The 26,715-nt window shown below is 45.8% G+C and overlaps 1 protein-coding gene across 3 annotated transcripts; it reads left to right on the top strand.

Annotated features, from left to right (window-relative positions):
• Spmip3 (sperm microtubule inner protein 3) lies at nucleotides 1-24,903 on the top strand. 3 transcript variants are annotated; one of them, XM_076548026.1, is made up of 5 exons: nucleotides 1-141; nucleotides 6,757-6,820; nucleotides 19,805-19,900; nucleotides 22,996-23,168; nucleotides 24,721-24,903. In XM_076548026.1, exons 2-5 carry the CDS (start codon nucleotides 6,765-6,767, stop codon nucleotides 24,828-24,830), a joined length of 435 nt encoding a protein of 144 aa, XP_076404141.1. In that variant the 5' UTR covers nucleotides 1-141; nucleotides 6,757-6,764; the 3' UTR covers nucleotides 24,831-24,903. The 3 variants fall into 3 exon arrangements, with proteins under 3 accessions (XP_076404141.1, XP_076404142.1, XP_076404143.1); XM_076548027.1 differs by having other exon boundaries at nucleotides 39-340; XM_076548028.1 differs by lacking the exon at nucleotides 1-141 and adding an exon at nucleotides 148-292.
• The last annotated feature ends 1,812 nt before the right edge of the window (nucleotides 24,904-26,715 follow it).

Here is a 26,715-nt window from a genome sequence, read left to right on the forward strand (position 1 = left end):
TGTAAAGGGATCAAGTCTCACAGCTCTGCCATGTGCCCCCGAAGCAAACCCCACACAGGGAGGTGACTCAGATGCTTGCTGCCCTCAGAGGAGGGCTGCTTTGAAGAACAAGGAGGCCCCTGCCCACTGCTGCCCACGCCGGTAATGCCAGCAAGGCCGTCATTTCGTGTGCCTCTCCCCTCGCTCAGTGGTTGTATTCCTAATCAGAGGATCGCTTTTGGGTTTTCAAGAAACGGGGTTTCTCTGGGTGGTCCTAGCTCCTAACTGTCCTGGAACTCGCTCCGAAGAGCAGGTTGGCCTCAAACTCAGACATCTGCCCACCTCCGCTTCTCAAGCACTGGTGAGGATTGTATTTTTAATAGGTGCTCACACCTTATAACTTTATGATTGAAATTCTTCGCAAAGCCAAGAATTCTGCTCCCCCCCCCCCCCGCCGCCGCCGCCGCCCCAGATTTTATGTATGTGTATATATCTGTGTGTGGGTATGTGCACATGAGTACAGGTGTCCAACAAGACAAGAAGAGGGCATCAGATCCCCTGTAGCTGGAGTTATAGACAATTTTAGCTGCCCAAGTACTAAGAATTCTGGTTCTCTGCAAGAACAGAAAGCTCTTATAACCCATAAGCTTTTTCTCTGGCCCTAAAAATTATTTTAGAATGTGAATAGTTCTCTACTTGGGCTGAATCGTTTCCTTGGTATTTTAATGAATTGTCAAAGAAGTGTTGTATACCTAGATTTCATGAGGTTTACCTATGACCTAAGAAGACTAAGATGATCCCTGAGAAAGTATGATTCTTAAAATCTGGACTGTACATAATTCACATCAGCCCTGTTCAGGTACTCACTGGAAGGAAGATGCAGCTGTTTGCCAGAACTCAGCACTCCACTCTAGATCAGCCATGTGGCCATGATGGTTTTCTCACAAGTGATATTCTCTAGTTTAAAGGATAATTATGTTGGGCTACAGATTTGCTATTTCCAAGGATGACTTGGGGTTCATCACTCATCACTTGATTTGAGTAACCATCCCAACATCAACCATCTATTGAAAAAAGAAACTCTTCAAAGAATGACTTCTCACTCTGTAAAAAAAACTCTAATGGCTGATACTGAAATTAAATTGTGTTCAATAAAAAAAAAAAAAAAAGAAGACTAAGATTTTAAAGACTTAACCAGGTTATTAGATAGCTTCAAGGAAGAGTTAATTGTTTCTTTCATTTATTCCAAAGTGTGTTTCAAGCCCTTCTTGGGTGGGGAACACTTTTGAAGACTGTGAGATAAGAATTCAAACACAGAGGCTACCCTAGGAACATGGCCTCCAGGGTCTACGAGCTTACATTTTGGTGGACAAGGCAGGAGACTGTACAACGTAGATGTTTTGCTATTGTTTGAAGAAATTAGATTTTATCCAAGACTCAGTGTAAAATTGCCATTTACAAAAAATTGTTTTAAATGTCAACATGTTTAAGTTAATACAGAAACCAATAAGCCAAAGAGAGAAAGACTCAGAGCCAAACCACATTATAGAATTTACCAATGGCCATGGGGAGTCCAAAGTGGGTAATGGGCCACTTTGACCAAGGTATCAGGCAGAAATGTTATAGGTCCTGAAGAAGGCCTTGAAACATGATTGGATTTAGACTGGAAAAGAAAAGGATAATGTTCAGGCAAGAGAATTCACATCAGGACTCTGGGGTGGGGGTGGGAGTAAGGGCGATGAACCTTCCAGAAGTGTGGCGACTACTATCCTAAGAGAACAACAGAGCCCCATCAAAGCGATTCAAGTGCTGAAAACTTCTGTCTGACCATCCTCTCAGGACATGGAGGCTCACGGGCTTCTGAGTGCCAAACCAGGAGCTCCACCCAGCTCCAGAGCAACCCCGCAGCCACATGGGCTGAGCGGGCCTAGCACCCCATGTGGTCTCTATGGTGTCACATGACTAAGACACCTCGAATGGCCTGAGCACAGACTCAACTCTTCCAAGGAAAAGGGACTTTACAAAATACAAACAGAAAATCAACAAGTACTATTTACACGTGGCTGAAACGCCACTCCCTGACCGCTAAGGTTTGGATGTAGTCGGCCACCAAAGGGTTCATGCGTTAGAAGGTGTTGGACTTGTGAAGGAGGTCACTGGGCATTAAGAGGTTACCCCTGGGACTAAGGTAGTTCTCATGCGATTCCTTGAGTTAAGATTGCTGTTTAGAAATCCTGGCCCACTGAGAGTTTTGGCTTCCTGTCTCACTGCATGATTTCTTCCTCAGACATGTCTCCACTATGAGTCTTGCTAATGTTGGTGCCTTGCTTCAACAGCCACAAATGTTAGATACACAGCCTTATTTTCTTTGTGTAATCGTCTAGCCTCAGCAATGTTTATTACTGTAGTGAAAACGCAATGCACTGACTATTCTTTGAGATTTCTAAATCTTGGTGGATTAAACACTAGAGAAGATTTTAGGGCCCTGACTCTAACATTTTATTCCTGCCTCTTCTCTAAACAGACTAAATGATAACATGCCATTTATTCATTTATTACTTATTCATATATTGGTTAAATCTACCAAGTAATTGTCACTAATTCCACATTGTGCTAAGGGCACCCGACATCTGATTTGATAATACTGTTTTCTAAGGCAAGGTCGTGTTGTACAGCGATCCTCCTACATCCATTTCTCAAGCACTGGCATTTAGACCACCAAGCCCAGGCAACAATATTATTTTTTAACTTTTGTGTGTGATAGAAGTTAATTCTGATTTTTTATTTATTTATTTTTATTTATTCTATTATCAGCTTGATAGAGTACAAATTCTTATCCTAATAGTGAAATGTTTCATTGAGGCTTGCCCAGTGATTGAGTAAAACCAAAACTTATTATAAGCCATGGTCACCCTAGGGTCCCCCCTGCTATGTAGCCTCCCTGGTTCTGTGGGTTGCAGTCTGATTGTTCTTTGCTTTATATTTGGTATCCACTTATGAGTGAGTACATACCATATTTGTCCTTCTGGTTCTGGGTTACCTCACTCAGGATGATATTTTCTAGTTCCATCCATTTGCCTGCAAATTTCATGCTGTCATTGTTTTTCTCTGCTGAGTAGTACTCCACTGTGTACATGTACCACATTTTCTTAATCCATTCGGGCATCTAGGTTGTTTCCAGGTTCTGGCTGTTACAAATAGTGCTGCTATGAACATAGTTGAGTGTGTATCTTTGTGGTATGATTGAGCATTCCTTGGGTATATGCCCAAGAGTGGGGTCAATGCTGGTTTTAAAGTCACTTTTAAACCAAGTCTTCAGAAAGCCTGTCTCCATTAGGAAAAACTTCTCAGGTGCCTGACTTTGGAGAAAATGCCCAGGATTTCCGAAGCAATCTTGTCTACCCCTACAGCCTTTGTTCTGGGGAAAACTAAAGTATAAAGCAGGGGATAGTTCCGGAGCTGGGAGCAAATGTGGACCCTATTTTACATGGGGTGATGAGGCTAGAGGTGCAGCTTAGTGGCAGAGTGTGGACCTCAGCATGCATGAGCCCTGCACTCAGTTTCTAGCACTAAATAGATGAGGTGATAGGTGGGCCTCACCAGACAACCCCAAGGAACACTAAATATTAGAACTGGATGGCTGTGGCAATGTAGAAATTGTCTCGTGACGTTGTCAGAGGAAAACCAGAGAAGAGATGATGGAGCTCCAAATATATAAACACACACATACGCATACATGGAATATGAAAACAGGTATAATAATGGATGCCTTTAATACCATAGTATTATTTTTCTGAGTATATTATGCTTCCAGTTTAAAAAGTGTTTTCATGATGTCTGAGTCAGCTACCCACTACTACAACAAAATACCTGAGATAATCAACTTGTAAGAACTATATTTTGGCTCCCTGTGGTGGTTTGAAGAATGGCCTCCATAAGCTCATGTGTTTGACTGCTTAGTCCCCAGTCGGTGGAACTGTTTAGGAAGGAGCAGGAAGCGTGGTCTCCTTGGAGTGGATGTGGCTTTGTTGGAGGTCTGTCACAAGGCGTGGGCGCCCACACCAGGCCCAGCCTTGGGCTCTCTCTCTGCCCACAACTTGAGGACCATGTGACTCTCAGTTACTGCCCCAGCACCACGACAACCTGCCTGCTGCCACGCTCCCTGCCATGATTGGTCATGGACTCACCCTCTGACACTGTCAGCAAGTCCTCAGTTAAATGATTTCTTTTATAAGGTTCGCCTTGGTCGTGGTGTCTCCTCACCGCACTGGCAGCCTGACTGAGACACTCACGGTTGTAAAGGTTTTCATCGGTGACAGGTTGGCCTCGTGGGGCCTTTGGTGGCGTGTGGTGGAAATGACAGCGCAGAGCTGTGCACTTTGAGCCTGGAGAACGGTTAAGTGGGGAGGGGGTTTGCCGCTCTTGCCGAGGACCCACGGTCGGTCCGCAGCACCCACCTCTAATTCCAGTTCTAAGGGATCTGCCACCCTCTTCCTGCCTCCACAGACACACATATACACGAGGAACACACACATATACACATGTACACATGTATACGTGTACACATAAATAAAAATAAATCTTAAAAAGAAAAAGAGGTTGTGTGCCTTACGGTGGCTAGGGATGAGGAGAGAGATGAAAACGTGGCCATACTCTCAAGATGCCCTTCACAGGCCCCCAGTGTTGGAAGACTTTAATCCATTGTTCCAAAAATGTTTATTTAAGTGGCCTAGCCAAAGCAGGACAACCCATGACAGGTTTCTTTCCCATCATGTTGATTCACAGTTTCTAAGTACTAAGCATTGGCTCATCTAGAGAAGAGGGTAATGTGTTAGAGCTGGCTTCCTTAAAGGCTGGCTTCCTCACCAGCATATCACATGTGCAAGCAAAAACCTCAAAACGCGGTTTTTGGAGTTTGACTTCGCAAGAGCTCAGTTGCACTTACCTAAATTTTCTTTTGCTCATCCTCCCATTTAAAAAATGCATATGGAAGAGACCCTTGCACACCCATGTTTATCACAGCCACGTTCACAGTCGCTGAGACACCCCTTCCACACGAGGGCTCAGCGGTGGGTGAACGGATGAGGGTATGTGGTATACAAACGTGGTACAGCGTTATTCAGCCATGAGGACATGTGGAATCATACAACATACAGCAAAATGGACGGAGCTGGATGTGGGGTGGGGGTGGGAAGTGAGCTAAGCCACTTATCCAGGAGGATAAGAACCAAAGTTGGCCTGAAAAACAGAATAGAGATTGGGGAGGGTGGGCAGGTGTGGAAAAATCAGGGAGTTAGATTTGATCAGCACACACTGTATGCATGTATGGAAAAGGTACCTTGAACCTCATTCATATGTACAGTTAGCATATATTAACTAAAAAATTTAAAGCAGGTCTCTTGGGGGAAAAGGTACTATGCAATAAACAGGTTTCTCGGGATAGATCACCAATCACTCTGTTACCATGTGTTGCCATTGAGAAATTTGACTTGAAAACCCCACTGAGAGGTAGAAGAGAGCTGGCGGGAGCCTGAGGGCGAGTTAGACTTGAGTATAAAAGGAGAAGAGGAGGCCTCATGTTCCCCCCAGCCCTTTCTTCTTCCTGATGGCTTCTCTTTCCTCCTCCTTCCTCTGGAACAGTCCCTGTTGTTTCGGGTCTCTGGGCGCTCTGGGTTGTTTGGGTGTAACTCCATCGTTAAGATGGATGCACTTGACTCTGAGGAGTCCAGTCACAGATCCTGTGTAACTTGCACAAGTTACTTAACATCTGAGCATATGTTTTCTTGAGAGGAAAATAGTCACAGCACTTTGCAGACCTTCCTCAAGGACCCTCTTAGTTACAGCATGCTCCCTGGAACATATTACACAGGCTCACAAATAAACTCATATTTCTCCTTCCTCAAGCATGCCTTTAAGTCACAGAGCATGCCTATGCACATTGTGGCCTCATTTAACCCTATAGAGAGGTATTATAATCAATATACAGAGCTGAGAAGTAACTTACCTGGGCCACAGGGGTCTCCATCCAATGGTCATACAAATTGAGACACAGTTCTCTTTACGTAGAGTAGACAACCTATTCACAGTGTGAGTAGTCTACGAGGTACACGATGTTACTCTAGCAACAGCAGGCCTCTCTCCCACCTCAGTCTCCCACCCACTCACTTTCCCTCCCCATTCTGGAGTTTCTCACATGAACGTTTAAATGGACTGGTTTGCTTAGGGCAAGCCATACTCTCCAGTACCTGATCAAGGGTAATATAAAAAAACTAGGCAAGAAGCAACACAATTTAAGGTGAGTATGAAAATAGAGAAAGGCTCAATATCGAGACGGGAGAGCTTTAAAGGGAGCACAGTCAGGTTTGGGTGGGGCTGGAAGAAGCCTGTGGGACAAGCCACAAAAACCAGGAAGCTGTTATCAGAATGACCTAGTTTGCTTCCCGGATGCTGTGGTACGACACTGACCAAAAGCAGCTTGGGGAGGGAGGAGAGGGATTATTCAGCTTACAGGCTACAGCCTATCATGAAGGAAAGCCAAGGCAGGAACTCAAGACAGGAATCTAGAGGCAGGAACTGAAGCAGAAACCATGGAGGACTCTGCTTACTGGATTGCTTCCAAAGGCTCAGATTCAGCCACCTTTCTTATACAGCCCAGGCCCATCTGCCCAGGGAGGGCCTGCCTTTTGGAGACAACCCAGAGCCAAACTGTAGCAACAGCTAATGCCTGGAAATGTGTATAAACGTGCAATATGAAGTTCACTCCATAACTCTTTTCAGATTCTATCATGACGGCCATCCGACTACGTGAATTTGTAGAGCGTCGTCCAGTGGCTCCACCTAGGTAAGCCTCATCCGGATACAGAAACCACCAGGGCTGAAGAAGGCAAGCACCCAGGAGAATAGAATCACCCACCCTGCTGCCCAGCCACTGGGGGGCAACTGCTGCCAGAGGGGTCTAGGGAAATGTCCTTGACTTTAGAGAAAATTGTGTTTGTTTTTTTATGACTTAAAAAAAAATGTGTGCACATGTGTGTGAGTGTATGAGTGAATAAGTGAGTGAGTGAGTGTGTGTGGTGTTACATGCTTGCAAGTGCCCTTGGAAGCCAGAAGAGGACATTAGGTTCTGGAGTTGGAGTTACAGGTGGTTGTAAGCTGCCTGATATGGATATTGGAAACTGAATCAGGGTCCTCTGGAAGAGCATCAAGGGGTCTTAACCACAGAACCAACCTCCAGCCCCACGGTTAGACAAAGTTGTAAGAAAAGAAATGACTTCTTTGCAGAATCCAAGCAACCAGGAAACTCCAAATACCCAAGATAAGAGATGGGTGTTGGTTTTCTCTTGGGAAGGGCTCCATCGGGAAGAATGGGCAACTCAAGCCCAAACTTAGAACCAGAACCATTTGTTCTCCTTGGGGTAAATCAAACCAGCCCACCCCTCTGCAGTATGGGAGCTGACTGTACAGAGAGAGACCAAGGGGGACTTTCATTCATTCTCCAAGGCCATCTGTCACAGGACAGTAATAAGCCCTGTAGGCATGCTTCACTGCTGACTTGATCTTGCCGGGAGATGGCAGCTACCATCTGTAAGTCCTAAGCCCTCTTTCCCATCACCCCATGCTGCGGGATCTGCAAAGATTTAGTAACTAAAAAGCTTGGGGCTGCAAGCCTCACCCTGGGGCCCACCCAGCCTCCCAGTCTCTCTCTCTCTCTCTCTCTCTCTCTCTCTCTCTCTCTCTCTCTCTCTCTCTCTTAGCTTTTTTAAAATTATTTTTAAGCTTTTATAGAAAATAATGAGTTTTATTATGACATCTTAACAAATATAAATTACTGCACCCAATTACCTCCCTCTGCTTCTCTTCCCCCAACTCTCACTGGTCCCCTTGCTACATGTAAATAATCCCCTTACTGGTTGCATGTCATGTATATTAGTCCACTTCTGTGTTTGTATCACACATGTAATATTTAAATATAGATTCTGTATAAGAGAGAAAATATGTCTGGGCGGTGGTGGCGCACGCCTTTAATCCCAGCACTCGGGAGGCAGAGGCAGGCAGATCTCTGTGAGTTCGAGGCCAGCCTGGTCTACAAAGCGAGTTCCAGGAAAGGCTCCAAAGCTACACAGAGAAACCCTGCCAGAGAGAGAGAGAGAGAGAGAGAGAGAGAGAGAGAGAGAATATGAAATAGTTTATTTTTCCCCCATTACACCCACTTGCCACCCCCTTTAGACCTCTTTTTCTCATCTCATAGTTGGAACCAGCCTCTTGGAGCCTCAGTGGTCTGGTGGATTTGAACAGGCCTTGTTTCTACTTTCCTGTTCAGTTATCTTAGCAGTGTTTGGCTAACGAGAGAAGCCTCTTTGTTCCCGGAAGTTACTGCAGGAGGCGTGAGTTGGAAGGGTGTAGATGTAACCAACCGTCTTATTAAATAAGAAACATAGAACCAATGCAAAGAAGAAAGCCAAGAGACCAGAGCTAAGAGCTTTACCCTGCAGCTAGCCTCTTCAGCCAAGAGACCTCTCAGAAAGGGACCTACTTCCTGTGTGTTTGTCTTTACATAGTCTTTCTGTTCTGCCTTCTCATTGGTTGTACACCCAAACATGTGACTGCCTCGTCACTGCCTGTAAGTACAGCCCTCCAGGTCTTAAAGGCGTATGTCTCCAATGCTGGCTGTATCTCTGAACACACAAAGACTTACCTAGCTCTTCTACCAAGTGCTGGGATATTAAGTGTACGCCACCACTGCCCTGCTTTCCTATGGCTTGCTAATAGCTCTGACGCCCAGGCAACTTTATTTATTAACATACAAATAAAATCACATTTCAGTACAAATAAAATACCACCATAGAAGGGTGCTTCCTTCCTGGATATCTTGAGAATCCCCTTGTCATGGAGCAGGTGAGATGCTCATGGCTCAGGGGACAAAGGCTCCTGCCACCAGATCTGAACACCTGAGTTCAGTCTCCAGGACCTACATGGTAGAGAGATCAGCTCCTGCAGGTTGTCCTCTGACCTCCACAGGTGTGGCACACGTGTGTCCACACACATGCACAAACCCATGGATAGATAAGCACATGTTTAAAAAAAGAAAGAAGTTTCTGCCCGAGAAGGCACAGACCCTTCTGAGTCCTCTGAACTCCACCCCACGAGGAAGGAGGATGGAGAGAAACCGGAATCGGGCTCTGCATTCTCATCCCTTCCTCCCTCAAGTCCTTGGTCCTCCTGTGTATGGGTGAGATCACCTTGTCTACTGGAGGTTCATCTCCTAGGAAAAATGGACACAAATTTTTGCTGGCCACTGCTCTGGGGAGCTGTGGGGAGCCACACCCATCCATCACTTGTGTCCTGAGCCAGGCCCTGGGGAGCTCCAGGGTTTGAGCAGGACAGTGTGTAGAGAGCACCCTGGGGCCTCTGGCTGTCGGTATTCAGCTCGCTCTTGCTTCTCATCAGAAGCACGTGAAGGGAATCCGTGCCCTTGGACTGGACGTGGTGCCTCACCCCCCACCCACTGCAGTGTGCCCTATGAGGTGGCTCTCTGCCCACCTTAGACCCTGCCGATAAGTCTGATTCCCCAGTGAGTCCCGTCAACTCTGCTGCCAAGATAGTTCTCCTGGCAGAAAGCTTGGCCCTGTGGCGTGGTGGCACAGAACACCACAAGAGCAGTGCGTTAGCTGCTTCTCTCATCGCCACGACAAGATAACTGACGAATGCTGCTTAGGAAAGGGTTTATCTGGGCTCGTGTTAAGGGTACTGCGCACCGTCACGGCAGGGAAGACATGGCAGGAGGTACCTGGTCATGTGGTGGCTGATGTCATGAAGCAGAAAAGGGTGGATGCTGGCACTCCATCTGCTTTCTCCTTCTTATCCAGGCTAGATCCCAGCCCTCGGGCTGGCAGGTGACTCTCCCATTCAAGATGGACCTTCCCATCTCATTTTAACCTCTCTGGAGACACTCTCGCAGAACGCACCAACAGTGTGTCTTCTAGGCTCCCATCAAGTTAACGGTCAAGATTAATCTTAATTAGCTGCATGGCTAATGTCACCCAGGAAGCAGACAAGAAGTGGAGGATCGAGGGTCCCAACATCCCCTGTGTAGGTGGAAGTTTCTCTCCTGCCTGCCTGTTCCCAAATACCCAGCAGCCACTTCCCAAATAATTGACTCAGAGGCTTAATATTACTTATAAATGCTCAGCCTGTAGCTCAGGCTTATTACTAATTCTTACACTTAAATTAACCCATAATTCTTATCTATGTTTAGCCACGTGGCTTGGTACCTTTTCTCAAAATGACATTTTCATCTTGCTTCCCCTGTGTCTGGGTGTTGACTCCTGACTCCGCCCTTCCTCTTCCCAGAATTCTTCTAGTCTGGCCACCCCGCTTATACTTCTTGCCTGGCTACTGGCCAATCATTTTATTAAACCTATTCGAGTGACAGATCTTTACAGTGGACAAGAGCATTATCCCACAGCACTCCTGCAAGGTTGCATCCCCAGCGACCAATCTTCCTTCTCGTAGGTGCCACCTCTTAAATGCTCCATTATCTCTTTAGCACCATGGCCTGTAGCATATGGGCCTTTGGGGGCCATTCCAGATGCAGGCTGTGTCCCCAGCTCACTGTCTCAGGGGGTCCAAATCACCTGTGCCTTTCCCTGATCATCTCTATCAATGTTCAATCTCATCCTCCAACAATCTGTTCTCTAGCTTGAGCTTCATAAAGTGCAAGCTAGCTCTCAGCCCTCCTTGAACTAACGCCCTCGGCCCACTACCCCTGGAATCAAATCCGAATTCATCGCTGTGTCCTGCAAAGCCCTTGCAGTCCCAGTTCTTCACCTCCTCCTAGCTAGAGTCCTTGGTCTTTCTTCAGTTCCTTCAGGAGGCCATGCTTCTTCTGTATCCCAGGCCTTTGGGCAGATTCTTCCTTCTCCCTGGACGACTATTTCCCCATCTCCCCATCCTCTCAGACAGCATGTCTCAGCTCCCTTCCAACTCATTAGACAGCCACTTCTGGGGTCCCTTGGCCAGCAGAAGACTTCTCCTTCTGCCCATCTCCGTACCCATGTTCCCTACTTCACACCGCTTCAATTCCCATATCACAACTTCCAGTTTTGTATTTTTACTTATGATTTATTTTCTACCCATCTCATCACTAGTATTGTAAGTGAACAGATCTTACTGCACGCCAGCATTGGTCTTGGTATATATTATTTTAGTTAACCTTCATAACAGTTGTGAGTTCCAGATAAGGAAACTGAGGCATGATATGGATACGTGACTGTCCCAAGATCCCACAGGTTGCAACTAGCAGAGATATAACTTGAGCCCATTCGTCTGGCCTCACTATGGTTTGCTCTGTTTGGGTTAGTCCTCATTCTAGCGTGGAACTTTCTTGCCCATCTCTGAAAATCACTTTCATAGCTTCTGCCTGACAGTAGTGACTACACAGAGCAGACCTTCTATGCACTGTTGTGTAGTAGGAAGTTTTTCTGTGTCCTGCCTGGTCAGGACAAATCTCTTACCCACAGTCCTGTAGCCTTTTATAAAATAATCACACAGAGGCTTAATATTAATTATAAACTGTATGGCCAGTAGCTCAGGCTTATTACTGACTAGTTCTTACATTTAAGTTAACCCACAATTCTTATTTATGTTAGCCACATGGCTTGGTACCTTTTCTCAGTTCTGCCTTCACATCTTGCTTCCTCTATGTCTGGCTGGCGACTCCTGACTCTGCTTTTCCTCTTCCTTTAGTCTGCTCGTCCCACCTATACTTCCTGCTTGGCTACTGGCCAAGCAATGTTTTATTAAACCAGTGTACAACAGCATTATCCCACAGCACTGCTGTTGAGTAAACCAGAATGAATGAGCGAAAGCATTTATTGGTGGTTTGGCTCTGGTCACTGACAGAACTTGGGTCTGCCTTCTGCTGTTTGCAGACACATTCATCCAGCTTATCCCTGCATGCCCAGCCCCGAGGGCTAGACTAGTGAAACTGACTGGCAAACCAGTGTGGGCACCTAATAAAAGTTAGTAATTAAGGCTCAGGTGTAATCTTAGTGACCACATAAGAGTCTCATAAGAAGAATTCAATTAGAGACAAGTGCTAGCCAGTGTCATCCCCAGGTCAGACTGGATGCCTGGTGTTCACTGAATAGGGCTGGATGCTTTGTTGGTTTGTGGAGCCCAAGATATTCCTGAAAAGATCCCCGCCCCCCAATGGAGGAAAGTCAATGTGGTATGGGAGATCAAAAACTCAGGGTTCATGTCAGGTTTAATTGCCCTTTTAAAACCTAAGTAGTGAGGTTAGAGAGATGGCTCAGTGGCTAAGAATACTTGCTGCTCTTCCAAAGGACCAGGCTTTAGTTCCCAGCACCCATATGACTATATCAGCCTTGCAATCATCTGTAACTATGGTGGTATTCTATTTGTACTAAAATGTGATTTTAATTGTATGTTAATAAATAAAGTTGCCCTGGGGGTCAGAGCTGTTAGAGCCATAGAAAGAGCATGGCGGTGGTGGCACACGCCTTTAATCCCATAGATCTCTGTGTGTTCAGGGATACAGCCAGCATTGGAGACATACGCCTTTAAGACCTAGAGGGCTGTACTTACAGGCAGTGATGAGGCAGTCATGTGTTTGGGTTTACAACCAATGAGAAGGCAGAACAGAAAGACTATTTAAAGACATACACACAGGAAATAGCTCTCTTTCGGAGAGCTAGGAGCACCGCTTTAGGAAGGGTAAGATTTTAGTTCTGAGCTCTGACCTCTTGGCTTTCTCTTTTACATTGGTTCTGTGTTTCTTATTTAATAAGACAGTTGGTTACATCTACAGAGTTTTCCTGCCTTGCCCACAGTCAGAACAAATCTTTGTCACCCGCCAGTCCCACAGCCACTCAGACCCAACCAAGTAAACACAGAGACTTATATTGCTTACAAACTATATGGCCATGGCAGGCTTCTTGCTAACTGTTCTTATAGCTTAAATTAATCCATTTCCATAAATCTATACCTTGCCACGTGGCTTGTGGCTTACCGGTGTCTTCACATGTGGCTTGTCATGGTGGCGGCTGGCAGTTTCTCTGACTCAGCCTTCCACTTCCCAGAATTCTTCTCCTCCTTGTCCCGCCTATACTTCCTCCTGCCTGGCCACTGGCCAATCAGTGTTTTATTTATTGACCAATCAGAGCAACAGATTTTTGACATACAGACCATCCCACAGCATGTAACTCCAGTTCCAGGGAATCTGACACCCTCTTTTTGTATCTGTGGGCAGTGTACACACATCGTGTACAGGCATATTTGCAGACAAAAAGCTCTCATACACATAAAATAAACAACATCAACAAACATCAGTTGGAGGTGCCATTCAGTGGTAGAGCATGTGCTTGACATGAACAAGGTACCAGATTCAGTCCCCAGCACCAAAATAAATAAATAAACAAAAAAACAAATAAATATTATGGTGGTTTGAATGAGAATGGCCCCCCAAAACCTCAGATGTTTGAATGATTCATCTCCAGTTAGTGGAACCATTTGAGAAGGATTAGGAGGTGTGACCTTATTGGAGGAAATATGTCACATGGGCTTTGGGGTTTCAAAAGCCCATACCAGGCTCTCTCTCTCTCTCTCTCTCTCTCTCTCTCTCTCTCTCTCTCTCTCTCTCTCTCTCTCTCTCTCTCTGCCTGTGTTTCTGGATCAGGATGTAAATCTCTCAGCTACTGCCCCAGTGCCAAGTCTTTCTAGTTCCCATCATGATGATCATGGGCTAACCCTCTAAAACTGTGAGCAAGCCCCAAGTAAATGCTTTCTTTCATAAGAGTTGCCTTGGTCATGGTGTCTGTAAGACAGAAGTTGGTACCATGAGTGGAGTATTGCTGTGATCATGTTGTTGTTTGAAGAGATATGGATGGCTTTAGGGCTTTGGACTAGAAAACCAGTTGAGAGCTTTAAGGAGGGCTTAAAGGACAATCCTTTAAGCATCATGGAAGACAACAGTGCTGAGGATGACTTTGACTATGGAGGCCTGGCTCAAGAGCTTTCAAAGGGGAAGAATATTAGTAAGAGGCCTACAGACCATTCTTGTGATATTTTTGGGCAAAGAACTTGGGCTAAATTGAAGAGTTTTGGATTGATGGTGTTGGCAGAGAAGATTTCAAGACAGCCTAGTGCTGACTGTGTCTTGTGGTTATTAATGATCACTCTTTTTTTTTTAAAGATTTATTTATTATGTATACAGATCAGAGGGTGCCAGATCTCATTACAGATGGCTGTGAGCCACCATGTATGTGGGTGCTGGGAACTGAACTCAGGACCTCTGGCAGAGCAGTCGGTGCTCTTAACCTCTGAGCCATCTCTCCAGCCCTAATGATCACTCTTCTGCAGATCTGCAATCAGAAAAAAGAAGCCAGAGGGACAAAGAGAAATACAAAATGTATAGTCTGCGGAGAAAAGGAGCACCAGGAAGTGTAATGTCGGAGCCAAGGAGATGAAACGATTAAAGACAGGCCTAATTCAAAATCAATAAAGGGGGTGGTGTCCTCAGGGCAAGACCCCACCCAACTGAGCTTCTAATTTGTGAAAATGAATTAAAGAAAAACTTAATCAGCAAATGAAACCATCAACAAAGCTTGTGCAAATATAATTCAAGGAGAGGGACCAGGTTCCAGACCCAGAAAGCAGAAGAATTTGGCAGCTTTAGCTACATGGTTCTAGATTTGGAGTCAAGAAGGATACAAGAAAGGGGTTATGGAATCTTCCTCCTTGGTTAAGAAAAGCCACCTAGGCCAGGTGTGTATCAGGGGAATCTCTGTGTGGCAGCCCGGAGAAGCCATTGCTTGAAGCTGTGAAGGGAAAGCCTGGGTTACATGGGAGACCCCAAGATGTTGTCCATGCCAGAGTGGTGGGATTACCTGCCAAGAAGAGCTGCACACAGGAAGGGGGACCAGCCCAAGAGAGAGAAACATGTTGCAGTCCACAAAGCTAGAGATAGGTGGGATATACGAAGAGTCATCTAATCCATTGGACATCAAACAGAGATACAGAACTTGGAGTTTGCCCTGCTGGTATTCAGTCTTGCTTTGATCCAGTATTTCCTCACTATGCCCCCCTTTCCTCTCTTTTGAGATGGTAATGTGTATTCTATGCCATTGTAGTTGGAATTATATGATCTGCTTTTGATTTTATAGGAAATTACAGTTAAGAGATTGCCTTGAGTCTCAGAAGAGACATGGACTTTAAAACAGTGTGGAGACTATGAAAGACTGGGAACTTTTGAAGTTGGGCTAAATGCATTTTTGCTTTTTTACATTTTACATTGCCACAGCCCTATAGAGGCCAGGGAGTAGAATGTGGTAATTTGAATAAAAATGACCCCCATAGGCTGGGCAGTGGTGGTGTGTGCCTTTAATCCCAGCACTTGGGAGGCAGAGGCAGGCGGATCTCTGAGTTTGAGGCCAGCCCGACGACAGAGGGAGTTCCAGGACAGCCAGAGCTACACAGAGAAACCCTTCTTGAAAAACAAACAAACAAACAAACAAGGCCCCCATAGGCTTTGAATGCTTGATCCTCAGAGGGACTGTTTGTGGGGACTAGGAGGTGTGGCCTTGTTGGAGGAAGTGTGTCACTGGGAGTGAACTTTGAGGTTTCAAAAGCTCACACCAGGCCCAGATTCTGCCCCCTGCCTGTGGATCAGGGTGCAAAGCTCTCAGCTACTGCTCTGGCTTCATGCCTGTCTGCTTCCCACCTTATATACCTTATATAATGAGCATGGTCTAAGTCTTTAAAACAGTAAGCAAGCCCCACAACTAAACACTGTCTTTTATACAAGTTGCCTTGGTCATCGTGTCTTGTCACAGCAGCAGAACAGTGACTGAGACAAATATCAACTGTAGCATCTCTGACACCACTTCAGGGTCAGCTCATTCTACCTAGAAAGACAGAAACATCTAACAAAGAAGGGACCTTTCCGTCTCCAGCTACAAATGTCTCATTACTCTTGTTCCATCGTTGACGAAAATAGTAGCTATTATTCTCATTTTACTGATGAGCTAATGGAACCTGCCCCCCCACCGGCGTCCCCCATTCCTTGAGGAAATACCATAGGGCCAGTACATCCTGTGAGGTGAGAGGATGCTCTGGTCCTCTCCCAGCCCTGTCTTTAATCGCATCATCTGTATTAGCTCACATCCTGAGCTAAGATACTTAGCCCCAAGCCTCACTTCTTGAACATGTTACGGCACTCACCACTGTTGTTAGCATGTTGTCTAGATGTGGCTTTTCCTTACCAGGAGATGCGTAACATACCTACCATCAGCATCAGCCTGAACACTGCAGACACATCAGAGCTTCCAAACAGTTCTTTTGGTTGAACCAAAACCAGCTTACCCTGTCCCTTTGGTACATTAGCTCTGCCAGCTGACTGCCTAGAAGTGGGAGAATCACCTGGTCCAAACAGAAAGAGTGCCGAACTCCTCTGGAAAACAAACATCATGCATAGACTGTGGATGCTCTGAGTAAGACATGGAATTCAGGGACTGGGTTTGCTTCGTGGCTCTGGTATTCACTCGCTGTGTGGTATTCAGAATGTCCACTTAGCTTCTCTGAGCCTCTTTCTGCTGTTATGAAACAGTTATAGAAGCAAAGAGTTCACATTCCCCTTGATAGGTGCCTGAGAATTAAAGAGGATCATGCTTGTAAGTTTAGAGGCCCAGCACAGGCCACTCAGATGGGCACAAGATGGTATTCCCTCGGGCAATAGACAGAAAACACTCCCGATCTCCCCCATGCATATTGAATGTTGTCTGTGGCTGAGTCTACCTCCTGCTCTGGTTACAGTCACCCTCCCAGGGGACAGATCGACTCTTGTGTAGATTAAACCGGCTCTTTAAGGCAGCCAAGCTGTCAGGGACACGCAAATAATGCACAGTGGAACCAGACACACAGCTGGCGCACCCACGCCACCTTAGGAGAGCTTTCCATGACGGATTCAGGAATCAGTCACCTGTAAGCAGAAGCCTGGCCCGGCGCATGGGCATTCCCATTCATTTATCCTTTCCCTCAAGCTGAACCTCCAGGAGAGGAGCTGAGTACTTCCTGCAAAACCTCTGGCCAAGCCAGGTACATTTCTCCTTAAGCTAACTTAAACAAACAAACAACAACAAACAGAAACCTCCCTACTTTAATGGCTGAATTAGAAGCTTTCTCGTGTTCCAGGTTAAAGTCACATATGAGAACTTGGAAAACTTTCCAGAGTCAGAGGGGGCTGGGCATGATGGAGCACACACCTGTAATCCAAGCATTCGAGAGGCAGAGGCAGGAGGATCATGAGTTTGGGGTCAGCATGGGCAATGCAGAGAGACCCTATTTCAAAATAAAAATAAAAGGGGGGGGGCTGTGACTCAGAGATAGAACACCTGTTTAGCATGTGTAAAGCCCTGGGAGAAAGAGGGATGGGGGGGCAGGAAATGAAAAAGGAGAGAGAAATTAGAAGCAAAATCTCCTGCCCTCCCTAAAACACTCATTTCCTCCTCTCTCCCTCCACTTCCGCCCAACCAGCCAGGGGTCTCTTCCAAGGGACTGCAGCGGGTCACCCTACTGGAGGCCAGTGGAGATGGCTCCATTCTCAAAGCACCGACTAGAGCAGGGTGAACTTCTTCTTGGACCGATGATACCAGAGAGGATCAAACAGCCTGCTGCAGACTGCAGGGCAACCAACCCTAAGAACCACGTCCTGGATGCCTGTGACTCCTCACCAACTTGTGGCTTGGCTCTAGGGGACTCCTACACCAGTGCTCAGAACTGGAGGCTTGCCTAAATGGCACCTCCACCTCTCACTCACTCAGCGATGTCATTTGTTCCCTATTTCCATGCCAACTTCTCTCTCCTCTTAGGACTTAATCCCCCGCTGTAACTCAAAGCTCGGTCCTATTATCCTAGCCTCCAGACAGGCTCAGACAACCTGTGGTTATTCAGAAAATTAGAGTTCTCAGAGGTCTGTTTGCACAGACAGAACCTGCCCTGCCCAGCACTTGCGGTGATTCACACTAGGCAGCCAGGCCTCCCCCGACCCCCGCAATCAGTCAGATCTTGAACGGTCCCCAAAGGCCAGTATTTGAAGGGCTGGTCTCCTGCCAATGGTGCTCTGGAGGGCTGGAGGAGCCGTTAGAAGATTGCACGTCTGCCAGGATGTGCTGTGTGACCAAAGCAACAGGACCAATTAATTAGTCACGGACTGTAACCACGAGGCAATTAACCTTTCTTGTTTTTAAGCCGGCTTATCGGATATGTGCTGCAGTAACAAAAAGCGAGCCCATCCACACATACTCCACTCTGAGCTCCGCTATGATTTAGTCTTGGTTTACGTGATTTCCCTCCTCCAGAAACTTCCTTCTTTTAGCCTGTGCAAACCCTAGATACCTGGCTCTCTGCAGGTCTCATCAGCTCTTCCTCCAATTCCTATCAATTGGTTTCTTTTATACGTTAATCTTACAGCTTTGGTGTAAGAGTTTTTGGACTCACTCTCCATCCTATTCTTCTGCCTCAATGTTACCAACGACCTAAAGTCCTCCCCCAAGCCCCGCCTCCTGAAGGTTCCACCACTCCCCAGTAGTACCACCCTGGGGGCCAAGGCTTCAACACCACAGCAGTCCAGTTATACAAACACATCTCGTGCTTGCATCCCAGACGTACGTTTTCCCAGTCCCTGTGGCGGTGGCTCATGTTACGCTTCAAAACAAAACCAAGATGGTGGCATATACTGGTAATCTCAGCCCTGAGGAGCTGAAGCAGGAGGATGCTGGTAAGTTCAGGGCCAGCCAAGGCTATAGAGACCTGTCCTTCCTCACAACCCAGCTCTCGGGGGTGAGGCTAGAATTTCCCTACCAGACTTACTACTACCACATGCCTTGACATCACAGTCCTATATAATCAACTAGTACAGTTTTAAAAAAAAACAACTTCCTATGGAATTTTATAAACATTTCAAAGGTTAAATAATAAGGAATCTTTTTTTTTTTTAACTCCTATGTTTCAGCAATTACCAACATCTGTTTCATTGACTTCCAGGACTGTATTTATTTTATGTGTATGTTCCTGAGCATATATGGATATACCACATGTGTGCAGGTACCCTCAGGGGTCAGAAAGGGGCCTCAGATCCCCTGGGACTGGAGTTGTGAGCTGTCAGGTGTGAGTGCTGGGCACTGATCTAGGTCCTTTGCAAGAGCAGACAGTGCTCTTAACTACTCTTTTTTTTTTTTTTTTTTGACAGGGTTTCTCTGTATATCATTGCGCCTTCCCTGGAACTCACTCTGTAGACCAGGCTGGCCTCAAACTCACAGAGATCCGCCTGCCTCTGCCTCCCGAGTGCTGGGATTAAAGGCGTGCGCCACCACCGCCCGGCTTAACTGTCTTTCAACCTTCTCATTGACTTTACATACTGTCTCCTCCCTCCCCCAACTCCTCCCTCCCTTCCTCCCCTCTTCCCTCCCTCTGTCCCATCTCCCTTCCCCCCACCCTCTCTCTCCCCCCTACTCTTCTGACCTAATACATGACATGCTAAATATTTCTTTATGAGTCCTGGAAATAAATGACATTCTATTATAGGTGTTAGAGGTTACTGGGGGAAGGGAGACCAGCCAATACCACAGACCCAGGTCGGATGAAAAGACTCTTGTTATGAATAACAACAAAAATGACTGGAACATCTGGCTGGTTTCAGTTGCTTGGGACAGGGACAAAGTCCATATAAATTTTCTATTACACACCAGCTGGACCACTTCCATAAGGAAATGACTGTAATGACTGATTGCTTCTCGCCTGCTTCCTCCAGCATATTTATCAGTCACCAAGGAAAGGACATCAGAGGTTATTACCCCGGGCAACTGGCAAGACTCCATTTTGACCACAGCGCAAAAAGGGCTCCGAGGTGAGGCGTGCCACTAAATCTTAGTTTCCAAGGACGTCATTGAAGCTAAAATGGTGATAGGGTACAGTGGACTGCATAACCTTTTTAAAAATATATGTATTCTTAATTTTGTATGTGTGTGCCTATGGGAATGTGCTCCTGAGTGCAAGTGTCCATGGAGGTCAGACGTGAGCTGCCCCGCCCATGTGGATGCTGGGAACTAAACTTGGGTTATCTCTAAGGGTTAACCCACCTCTCCAATCCCTAGCTATACAATCTTAACAATAACAATAATAGTAATGTTAACCACAAGTGTTACCCAATGGCTAGAAGAAGAGTGGGAGGAAATACGTCAAACTATTGAAAATGTTGGGACTTCTTGATTTGGGTTGCCTAGGCGGACTGTGGGTGCTGAAATCGAACCCAAAGCCCCGAGTATGTGAAGAATGAGCTCCACCAGGGAGCTACATCTCTCCCACTGATGATGTCTGGCTTTGTTTTCATTTTCACAAGTAGTAATATTACTAGTACTTTGTATTCTTTTACTCTTTTCTCTAGTTTACAGATTTTTCTCAAAGGAGAAGACATTCCTTCCACAATCGTCAATAAATAAGAGAATTTTCACTAAGTCATCTATGGAATTTAAGAAACATTATGAGTTTAGAATTCCAAATTGGCCAAATAACTCAAAATTACTGGGATTCGGTTTCATTCTGAGTAAAGATATGTTTGGTTTACATGGTTCCTTCCTTTCTCTGTGTGGCTTTCACAAAAAGAACAGCAAAGAATAACAGCCATAAACACGTCAATCTTATTTCCTGGTCCAGACAGGCTAGAAACTACAAGAGGTAAAAGTGTCAACTTCAGAAACTTATAAAATGTTTGATTTGGGGTAATTTTCACATTCTCTGAGTATCTCTCTCCCAATATAAAAGAATAGATGTAAAATTCTAAGGCATATTAAGCACTCAGCATGATTATTGTCATCTGAGTTCATCATCTATCTATTTCGATTTTTCTTAGCTAACTTTCAACTAGCCAACCTCCAATTACCCTCCTGCAGGGTGGGAGTTGGCAGACCACCTGTATTTAGAGCGGTGTATAGTCTATATTTCAGTTACAAAACTGGAAGCTGCTCTGAGGTCATCCTGATCCAGTTCAAAATACAGATGAATGATACATCTTTAGTTCTTAAATTTATTTATCGTGAGCCTGCCTGCGCATGCCACAGTGCATGTGTGGAAGTCAGGGAATAATTTTCAGAACTCGGTTTTTCTCTTTTCACCAAGTGGGACCCCAGGATAAAACTCAGGTCACCAGCTTTTACCCAATGAGCCATCTCGATGGCCCAAGTAATGTGTCTCAACTAAGGTCACACAATTACTGTAAACGTTAGGTTTAAGTTTTAATCCATAGTTCCTGAGTTCCAGTTCAGGGCTCTCAGTACCAAATCAAGTATTTGCTTAGAGAAACTTCTGTTTTTGAAATCTGGGGGAGAAGCTCTAATTATGTTACCTAGGCTAGTCTCAAATTAAAGCTGAGCTCACGTGACTTTCCACCACAGCCTGGAGAGTCACTGCAAACTGTAGGTGTGGACCACTCTGCATGATTTAACCAACTTTCCTTAGAGCTAAGTCCTCTGCTAGAACACCAGTAAGAGAGGAAATGACAGCCCAATACCCCGCTCCACTCTACCCCTGCCATCATATCCTAGAGGGCCTGTGGTGGTATTGTGTTCCCCAAAATAATATTGTGCACCCTAGTAAACTTATCTGGGGTCAGAGATAGAACAGCCACAATATTAAACATGCAGTGATAGCACATGCCTTTAATCCTAGCATTCCAGAGGCAGAAATTCATGTGTTCTCACACCTTTAATCCCAGGGAGTGGTGGTAGAAAGCAGAAAGGTATATAAGGCGTGAAGACCAGGAACTAGAAGCATTTTGCCCTGGTTAAGCATTTGGCTGGGTAAGCTTTCAGGCTTCTAGCAGCAGTTCAGCTGAGACCCATTCTGGATGAGGACTCAGAGGCCTCCAGTCTGAGGAAACAAGACCAGCTGAGGATCCGGCGAGGTGAGGCGGCTGTGGCTTGTCCTGGTTCTCTGATCTTCAAGTGTTTACCCCAATACCTGGCTTCAAGTTTGTTCTTTATTAATAAGAACTTTTAAGATTCATGCAACAAAGGCCAAATCCCAGTCTGCCTACCAAAGCGTGGCAAGTCCGTTGGCTCTGATTGGCTCAGGCTTCCTCCAGATTAGCCTTCAGAGGCAATGTCCATTCATGTATAAGCATCCAGTCAAGTAGAAAGGACTAGGGATATAGCCCTGTGGTCGTGCGTGCCTAGCATGTTCGAGGCCCTGGGTTTGATACTTAGCACTGCAAAAACGCTAAAATAAAGTAAAATGAACACAGAAAAGAACATAGTTCTTAGGATCAGACGTGTGTGTGTGTGTGTGTGTGTGTGTGTGTGTGTGTGTGTGTGTATTCTAGTACCTTGTTGGAGAGAATTTTTTTTAAAAACAGTGAATACATCCAATCTCATTCCAAGGTGGGAAAAAAATCCTGAAGCAAAGAGGCACATCTGAGTTTACATGTCACCTTTGTGGGAGGGGCATGTCTACCACTTCCGGTGCTTCCCTTCTTTTCTCAACATTACGGTGTTCCCATTCTTTCCATTAGCACAAAAGTCCCTTGATAAACATTCTTAGTCTTTGTTGACATCTACAATTGCTAGACTTGCTGAGACAAAACACATGTATGTTTTCAAGGTCTCGGGTACATGCCATCTAGTGTCCTAGCATACTTCTAGTCATGCCTCAAGCATGCCGCCATGCCAGTGAATGAACACCGCCAGGAGTGACGAAGGTGTTGGCCACTCCATCTTGATTTCTTGGTTTACGTTCATCGTTTGAGGATGGTTGGGGAGAGGCATGGGAAGGTTATAACAGTTCTATAGAACACCGAGAGGCACGGGGGCGCGGGGGGGGGGGGGAGGGGCGGGGGGGGGGAGGTGTTAGTCTAGCTAAGAGACTGCACTAGGGTCCTAGATTGCAACTCATGAGAAAATGGACCAGTCCTCCAAAGGTGCTCAGCAAGCTACTTTTGTTTCCACGTAGACCCCTCATAGACTTGGCAATTCCACCCAAGAGCCAAACTCCGTATCAGCCTCAACTAGACCAGCAAACACTCATTCGATACATTTGTTTTAGAAGATTGTCAAGGCCGACAGCCACATGGTATAACCAAACGACTTACCTGAGAGACTACTCCCTGCCGTTTTATGACACTGGTGAGTGCTGTCAGCTCTCAGGGATGTCAAGATGGGCATATCCTGGGGGCTTACTGCCTCAAGGGGCATGACCAGGACCAGTGAAACTGGCGGCAGAAATGGATGTGCAGATGGGGGGAGGGTGCAGAAAGAAGGTAGAGGGGAGCCCGGGCCTTCTTCTTTTCTTTCTAGCTCCCTGCATCTTTCTAGTTGAAGGGTGAAAACTCTTCAGCTTCCTTCTAGGAAGCTGATTCTCTGAGCGCTAGAAACAAAATCTTGAATGTAACCCGGTGTTCTGCTAGGGAACCTTCCTTTTCATCTAGTTTAAATGCCCGTAGCAATTGATCATTTACCCCATGGTTCAGAAGTTCTAGGCTCCCCTAGTAGCATATCTGTATGCTGTGACCTATGTGAGGATCCTGAGGTAGACAGAGGTGATCCTGGGTATTCACACGACTTAAACAGTACCCACATCGCCGTAGTTACTGGTGCTTTCAATTTTGGCTCACACTGTGGCAGGCACATAAGTAGTCCTTAGGCATCCCTCTGCGGTGAGTGCTGGTGTTTTAAAGAGAAAGCCAAGTTTCCAAGACCTCTCATGAACCAAGCCTAAATCACACAGCCAGGAGAAAAGAGGTAGAATTCACACCCAGACCATATTGCTCTCAGCATGACTGAGCTGGAGGCTATACTGTGTATCATAGCCAAGTGTCACCGGTACTACTAATTGCATAGTTTTCCTCGAATCATTCCTTTCTTTTTATTGAAAAACAGAGAACCGGTGATATAAGGCTGTAACTCCAGCTACTCTGGAGGCTGAAGCTTGAGGACTGAAAGGTCAAAGTCAACCTGGGCTACAAAACAAATTTAAGCGTGGCGGGCTGGAAAGGATTTCCTCTCGGGTCTCATCTCCAGAGAAACAGCTGCAGTCTGGAGGGATGCCAGAGCCAGTAGGGCAGCGATGCCCAGGCTGAAACCCAGGTCCTCAGGAGAGCAGACACCAGGACATCAAAACAGCAACCAAATGAGTTTTTCTTACATTTTTATAAAAATCTGATAGCATACCTAGTAATTGGAGAGCAAAGAAAGAACTTTTGATTCAGTCCCCCTTTCTGTATCTTACTTTAACAGTTTTTAGTTGCATTGCCCCCACCCCCCCCACCCCCTTACCCCCCACCCCCGGAGCTGAGGACCGAACCCAGGGCCTTGCGCTTGCTAGGCACGTGCTCTACCACTGAGCTAAGTCCCCAACCCCTAGTTGCATTCTTATCTGTTACATGTGTGCTCACACACGTGGGCATGCAGAGGTCACAGGACAACCGGTGGGAGTCAGTCGGGTCCTCTCCTCCCACTATCTGGAGGCAGAGGATTGAACCCCATTTGTCAGACTTGGCCATAAGTGCCTTCCCCACTGACCATCTCCCTGGCACCCATTTTTCCATTATGACTCTTTAAATGTCTTAAATTACTTTTTTATTGTATACAGTTGCTAAAAGAAAAAAAAAAGGCAGTGTGTTAAATTTTCAGAGTAAGTAGTCCACAAAACAAATCACTAATTTGTTTTCAATTTCAGGTTCGGATCATAAAGTGGGCACGGTTTTATCAAACCCTAGACCACTCAATTCACTACCGGAAGTCTACTGCTGTGACAAGAGAAGCAGCTTTGCAAGGAGCACTTTTTAAAACTAACACAAGTGTGGTATTCCAAGACAACAACTGTGGGCATTTCTTAGTGAGTAAATTCGTGGTAACAGCACTACCTTTCAGTGTGTAGACACACGGTTCGAATCCCAAACAAATTTCGCGTTGAAAATTCTCCTCAGGGAAGATGGGTCAGGACGTCAAGGTCCAACCTTGAGAACGTTTGTCATCTTAGAAGGGGCTAACGGTGCAGTTCAGCGCTTGCCTGCACCACCACATGAAAGGGAAATAAAAATGTGTTAATGTCATAATTTGTCATAAGCTTTTAGCATCTTGTTGCTGATGCTGACAAGCCTCTGACCATCTTACCTTCTCAGTAAGAGCTCAGGCACGGGATCAGAGATTATACAGTATCTGTATGTGCTTATAATTACGCCATTATTACACAGACACACAGAGAAGGAGGGAGAGGAAGAAAGGGAGGGAGGGGGAGAACGAAAGAAGGAGAAAGAGATACAGAAGGAGGGGGAGAGAGAGAACCAGAGGGAACTAGCCAAGGAAGATGTCTGGGAGACAACTGTGGGTCTGAAGTGGGACTCAGGACCAGTGAAGAGGGGAAATTATGAAAATCTGTTTCCAGGATTAACATCCCTCTCAACAAGAAGCCTTGATAACTAGGCATCAGCTCCTCAGGAAAAGGGTTAAAGGTCTCAAAGAAAGAACCCCAAAGAAAGGAATCCTGCATTCTGGGTGCTGGGAAACACACCCCAATACCCGACACATCAGTTGGCTTCTTATTTCCCCAAAGTAAAGCCTCTCTGTTAATGAATTTCCTCCAAGCATACAGAGTTCCATATAGTTTCAGGTGCCCTACTTAATCTCTAACACGGTCAACTAGGCATCACCAGGGGATTTGAAAACCAACCCAAGACAAAGGCCAAAATAAAACAGACTCCAGTCCATGTAGACTAGAATTTAAGGGATACAGGGGAAAGGAAGGCAAGCTATTGAAAAAACTTGTACTGAAGAAATAGAATATTACATATGTTATGAATGGTATAGACGCAGATTTACGAAGGACTGGCTCATGTGCTCACAAGAACTGAGAAGCCCTGTGATACGCCCCTGTCCACAAACTGGAGGCCCACAGAAGCTGAGGTTCTAGTCCCAGCCAAAAGTTCCAAGAACTTGTATGGAGGGTACTTGTGTGTTAAGTCCTGGTCAAACCTGAAGGCTTGGGGTCTTGCATAATATTAGCAGGACCAGCCTTAACATTATACATCCCAGGGGCTCAGGAGAGAGAACTACTAACGGGAGAACTATTTTCGGGAAATAGAATCTCAGCACACCGAGCTCTATAGTCCACTGCTTTAATTCCTCTGGCATAATATCCTTTATACACAGCTTCAGCTCTGTTCTCGTGTCTAGCTCCTTTCTTGCCTGATTTCTCTCTATATTTATCTATTGCTCCCTCTAAGTTCTATCTTAATTCTCCTCATCTAGGTCCTTTTCAGCTTGTTCTTACCCAGCTAGTACTTCCCCATCTGGCTCTTCCTCATCTTCCATCTCGTTCCTCTAGTACTCTCTTCTAGCCCTACAATCTAGTTCTTCCCCATCTCAGTTTGTTCCTCTCAAGTTCTTAGCCGTCTAGTTCTTCCATTCTCTTTTCTCTTCTCCGTGGCTCATGCCCTTGAAGTCCTGGTATATATACAATTACAAGTAGTAATCCCTTGGCAGTGTAAAGCCAGGCTTCCAGGGTCAACTGGGGGGGGGGGGGGCGGGTGATAAGAATCACATAGAGAGGCAATAACCGTTAATTATCATTTGCAACCCCAAAGGGAAGTGACCAATGGGGAAATGAATTAAGGCTAAATTCGGGTAATATCTAAGAAGAGGGATCTTATGTGCTCAACTATAGTCTTAAACA

Source organism: Peromyscus maniculatus, chromosome 11, assembly GCF_049852395.1.
Source record: "Peromyscus maniculatus bairdii isolate BWxNUB_F1_BW_parent chromosome 11, HU_Pman_BW_mat_3.1, whole genome shotgun sequence".
Lineage (NCBI taxonomy): Eukaryota > Metazoa > Chordata > Mammalia > Rodentia > Cricetidae > Peromyscus > Peromyscus maniculatus.

What these genes read in the sequence shown, in the direction of transcription:
- Spmip3 (XM_076548026.1), top strand. Translation starts at nt 6,765, where the DNA reads ATGACGGCCATCCGACTACGTGAATTTGTAGAGCGTCGTCCAGTGGCT. An exon ending in CGTCCAGTGGCTCCACCTAG is followed by an intron (nt 6,821 to 19,804) that starts GTAAGCCTCATC and finishes TGCTTCCTCCAG; the next exon opens with CATATTTATCAGTCACCAAG. An exon ending in CCTGCCGTTTTATGACACTG is followed by an intron (nt 23,169 to 24,720) that starts GTGAGTGCTGTC and finishes TTTCAATTTCAG; the next exon opens with GTTCGGATCATAAAGTGGGC.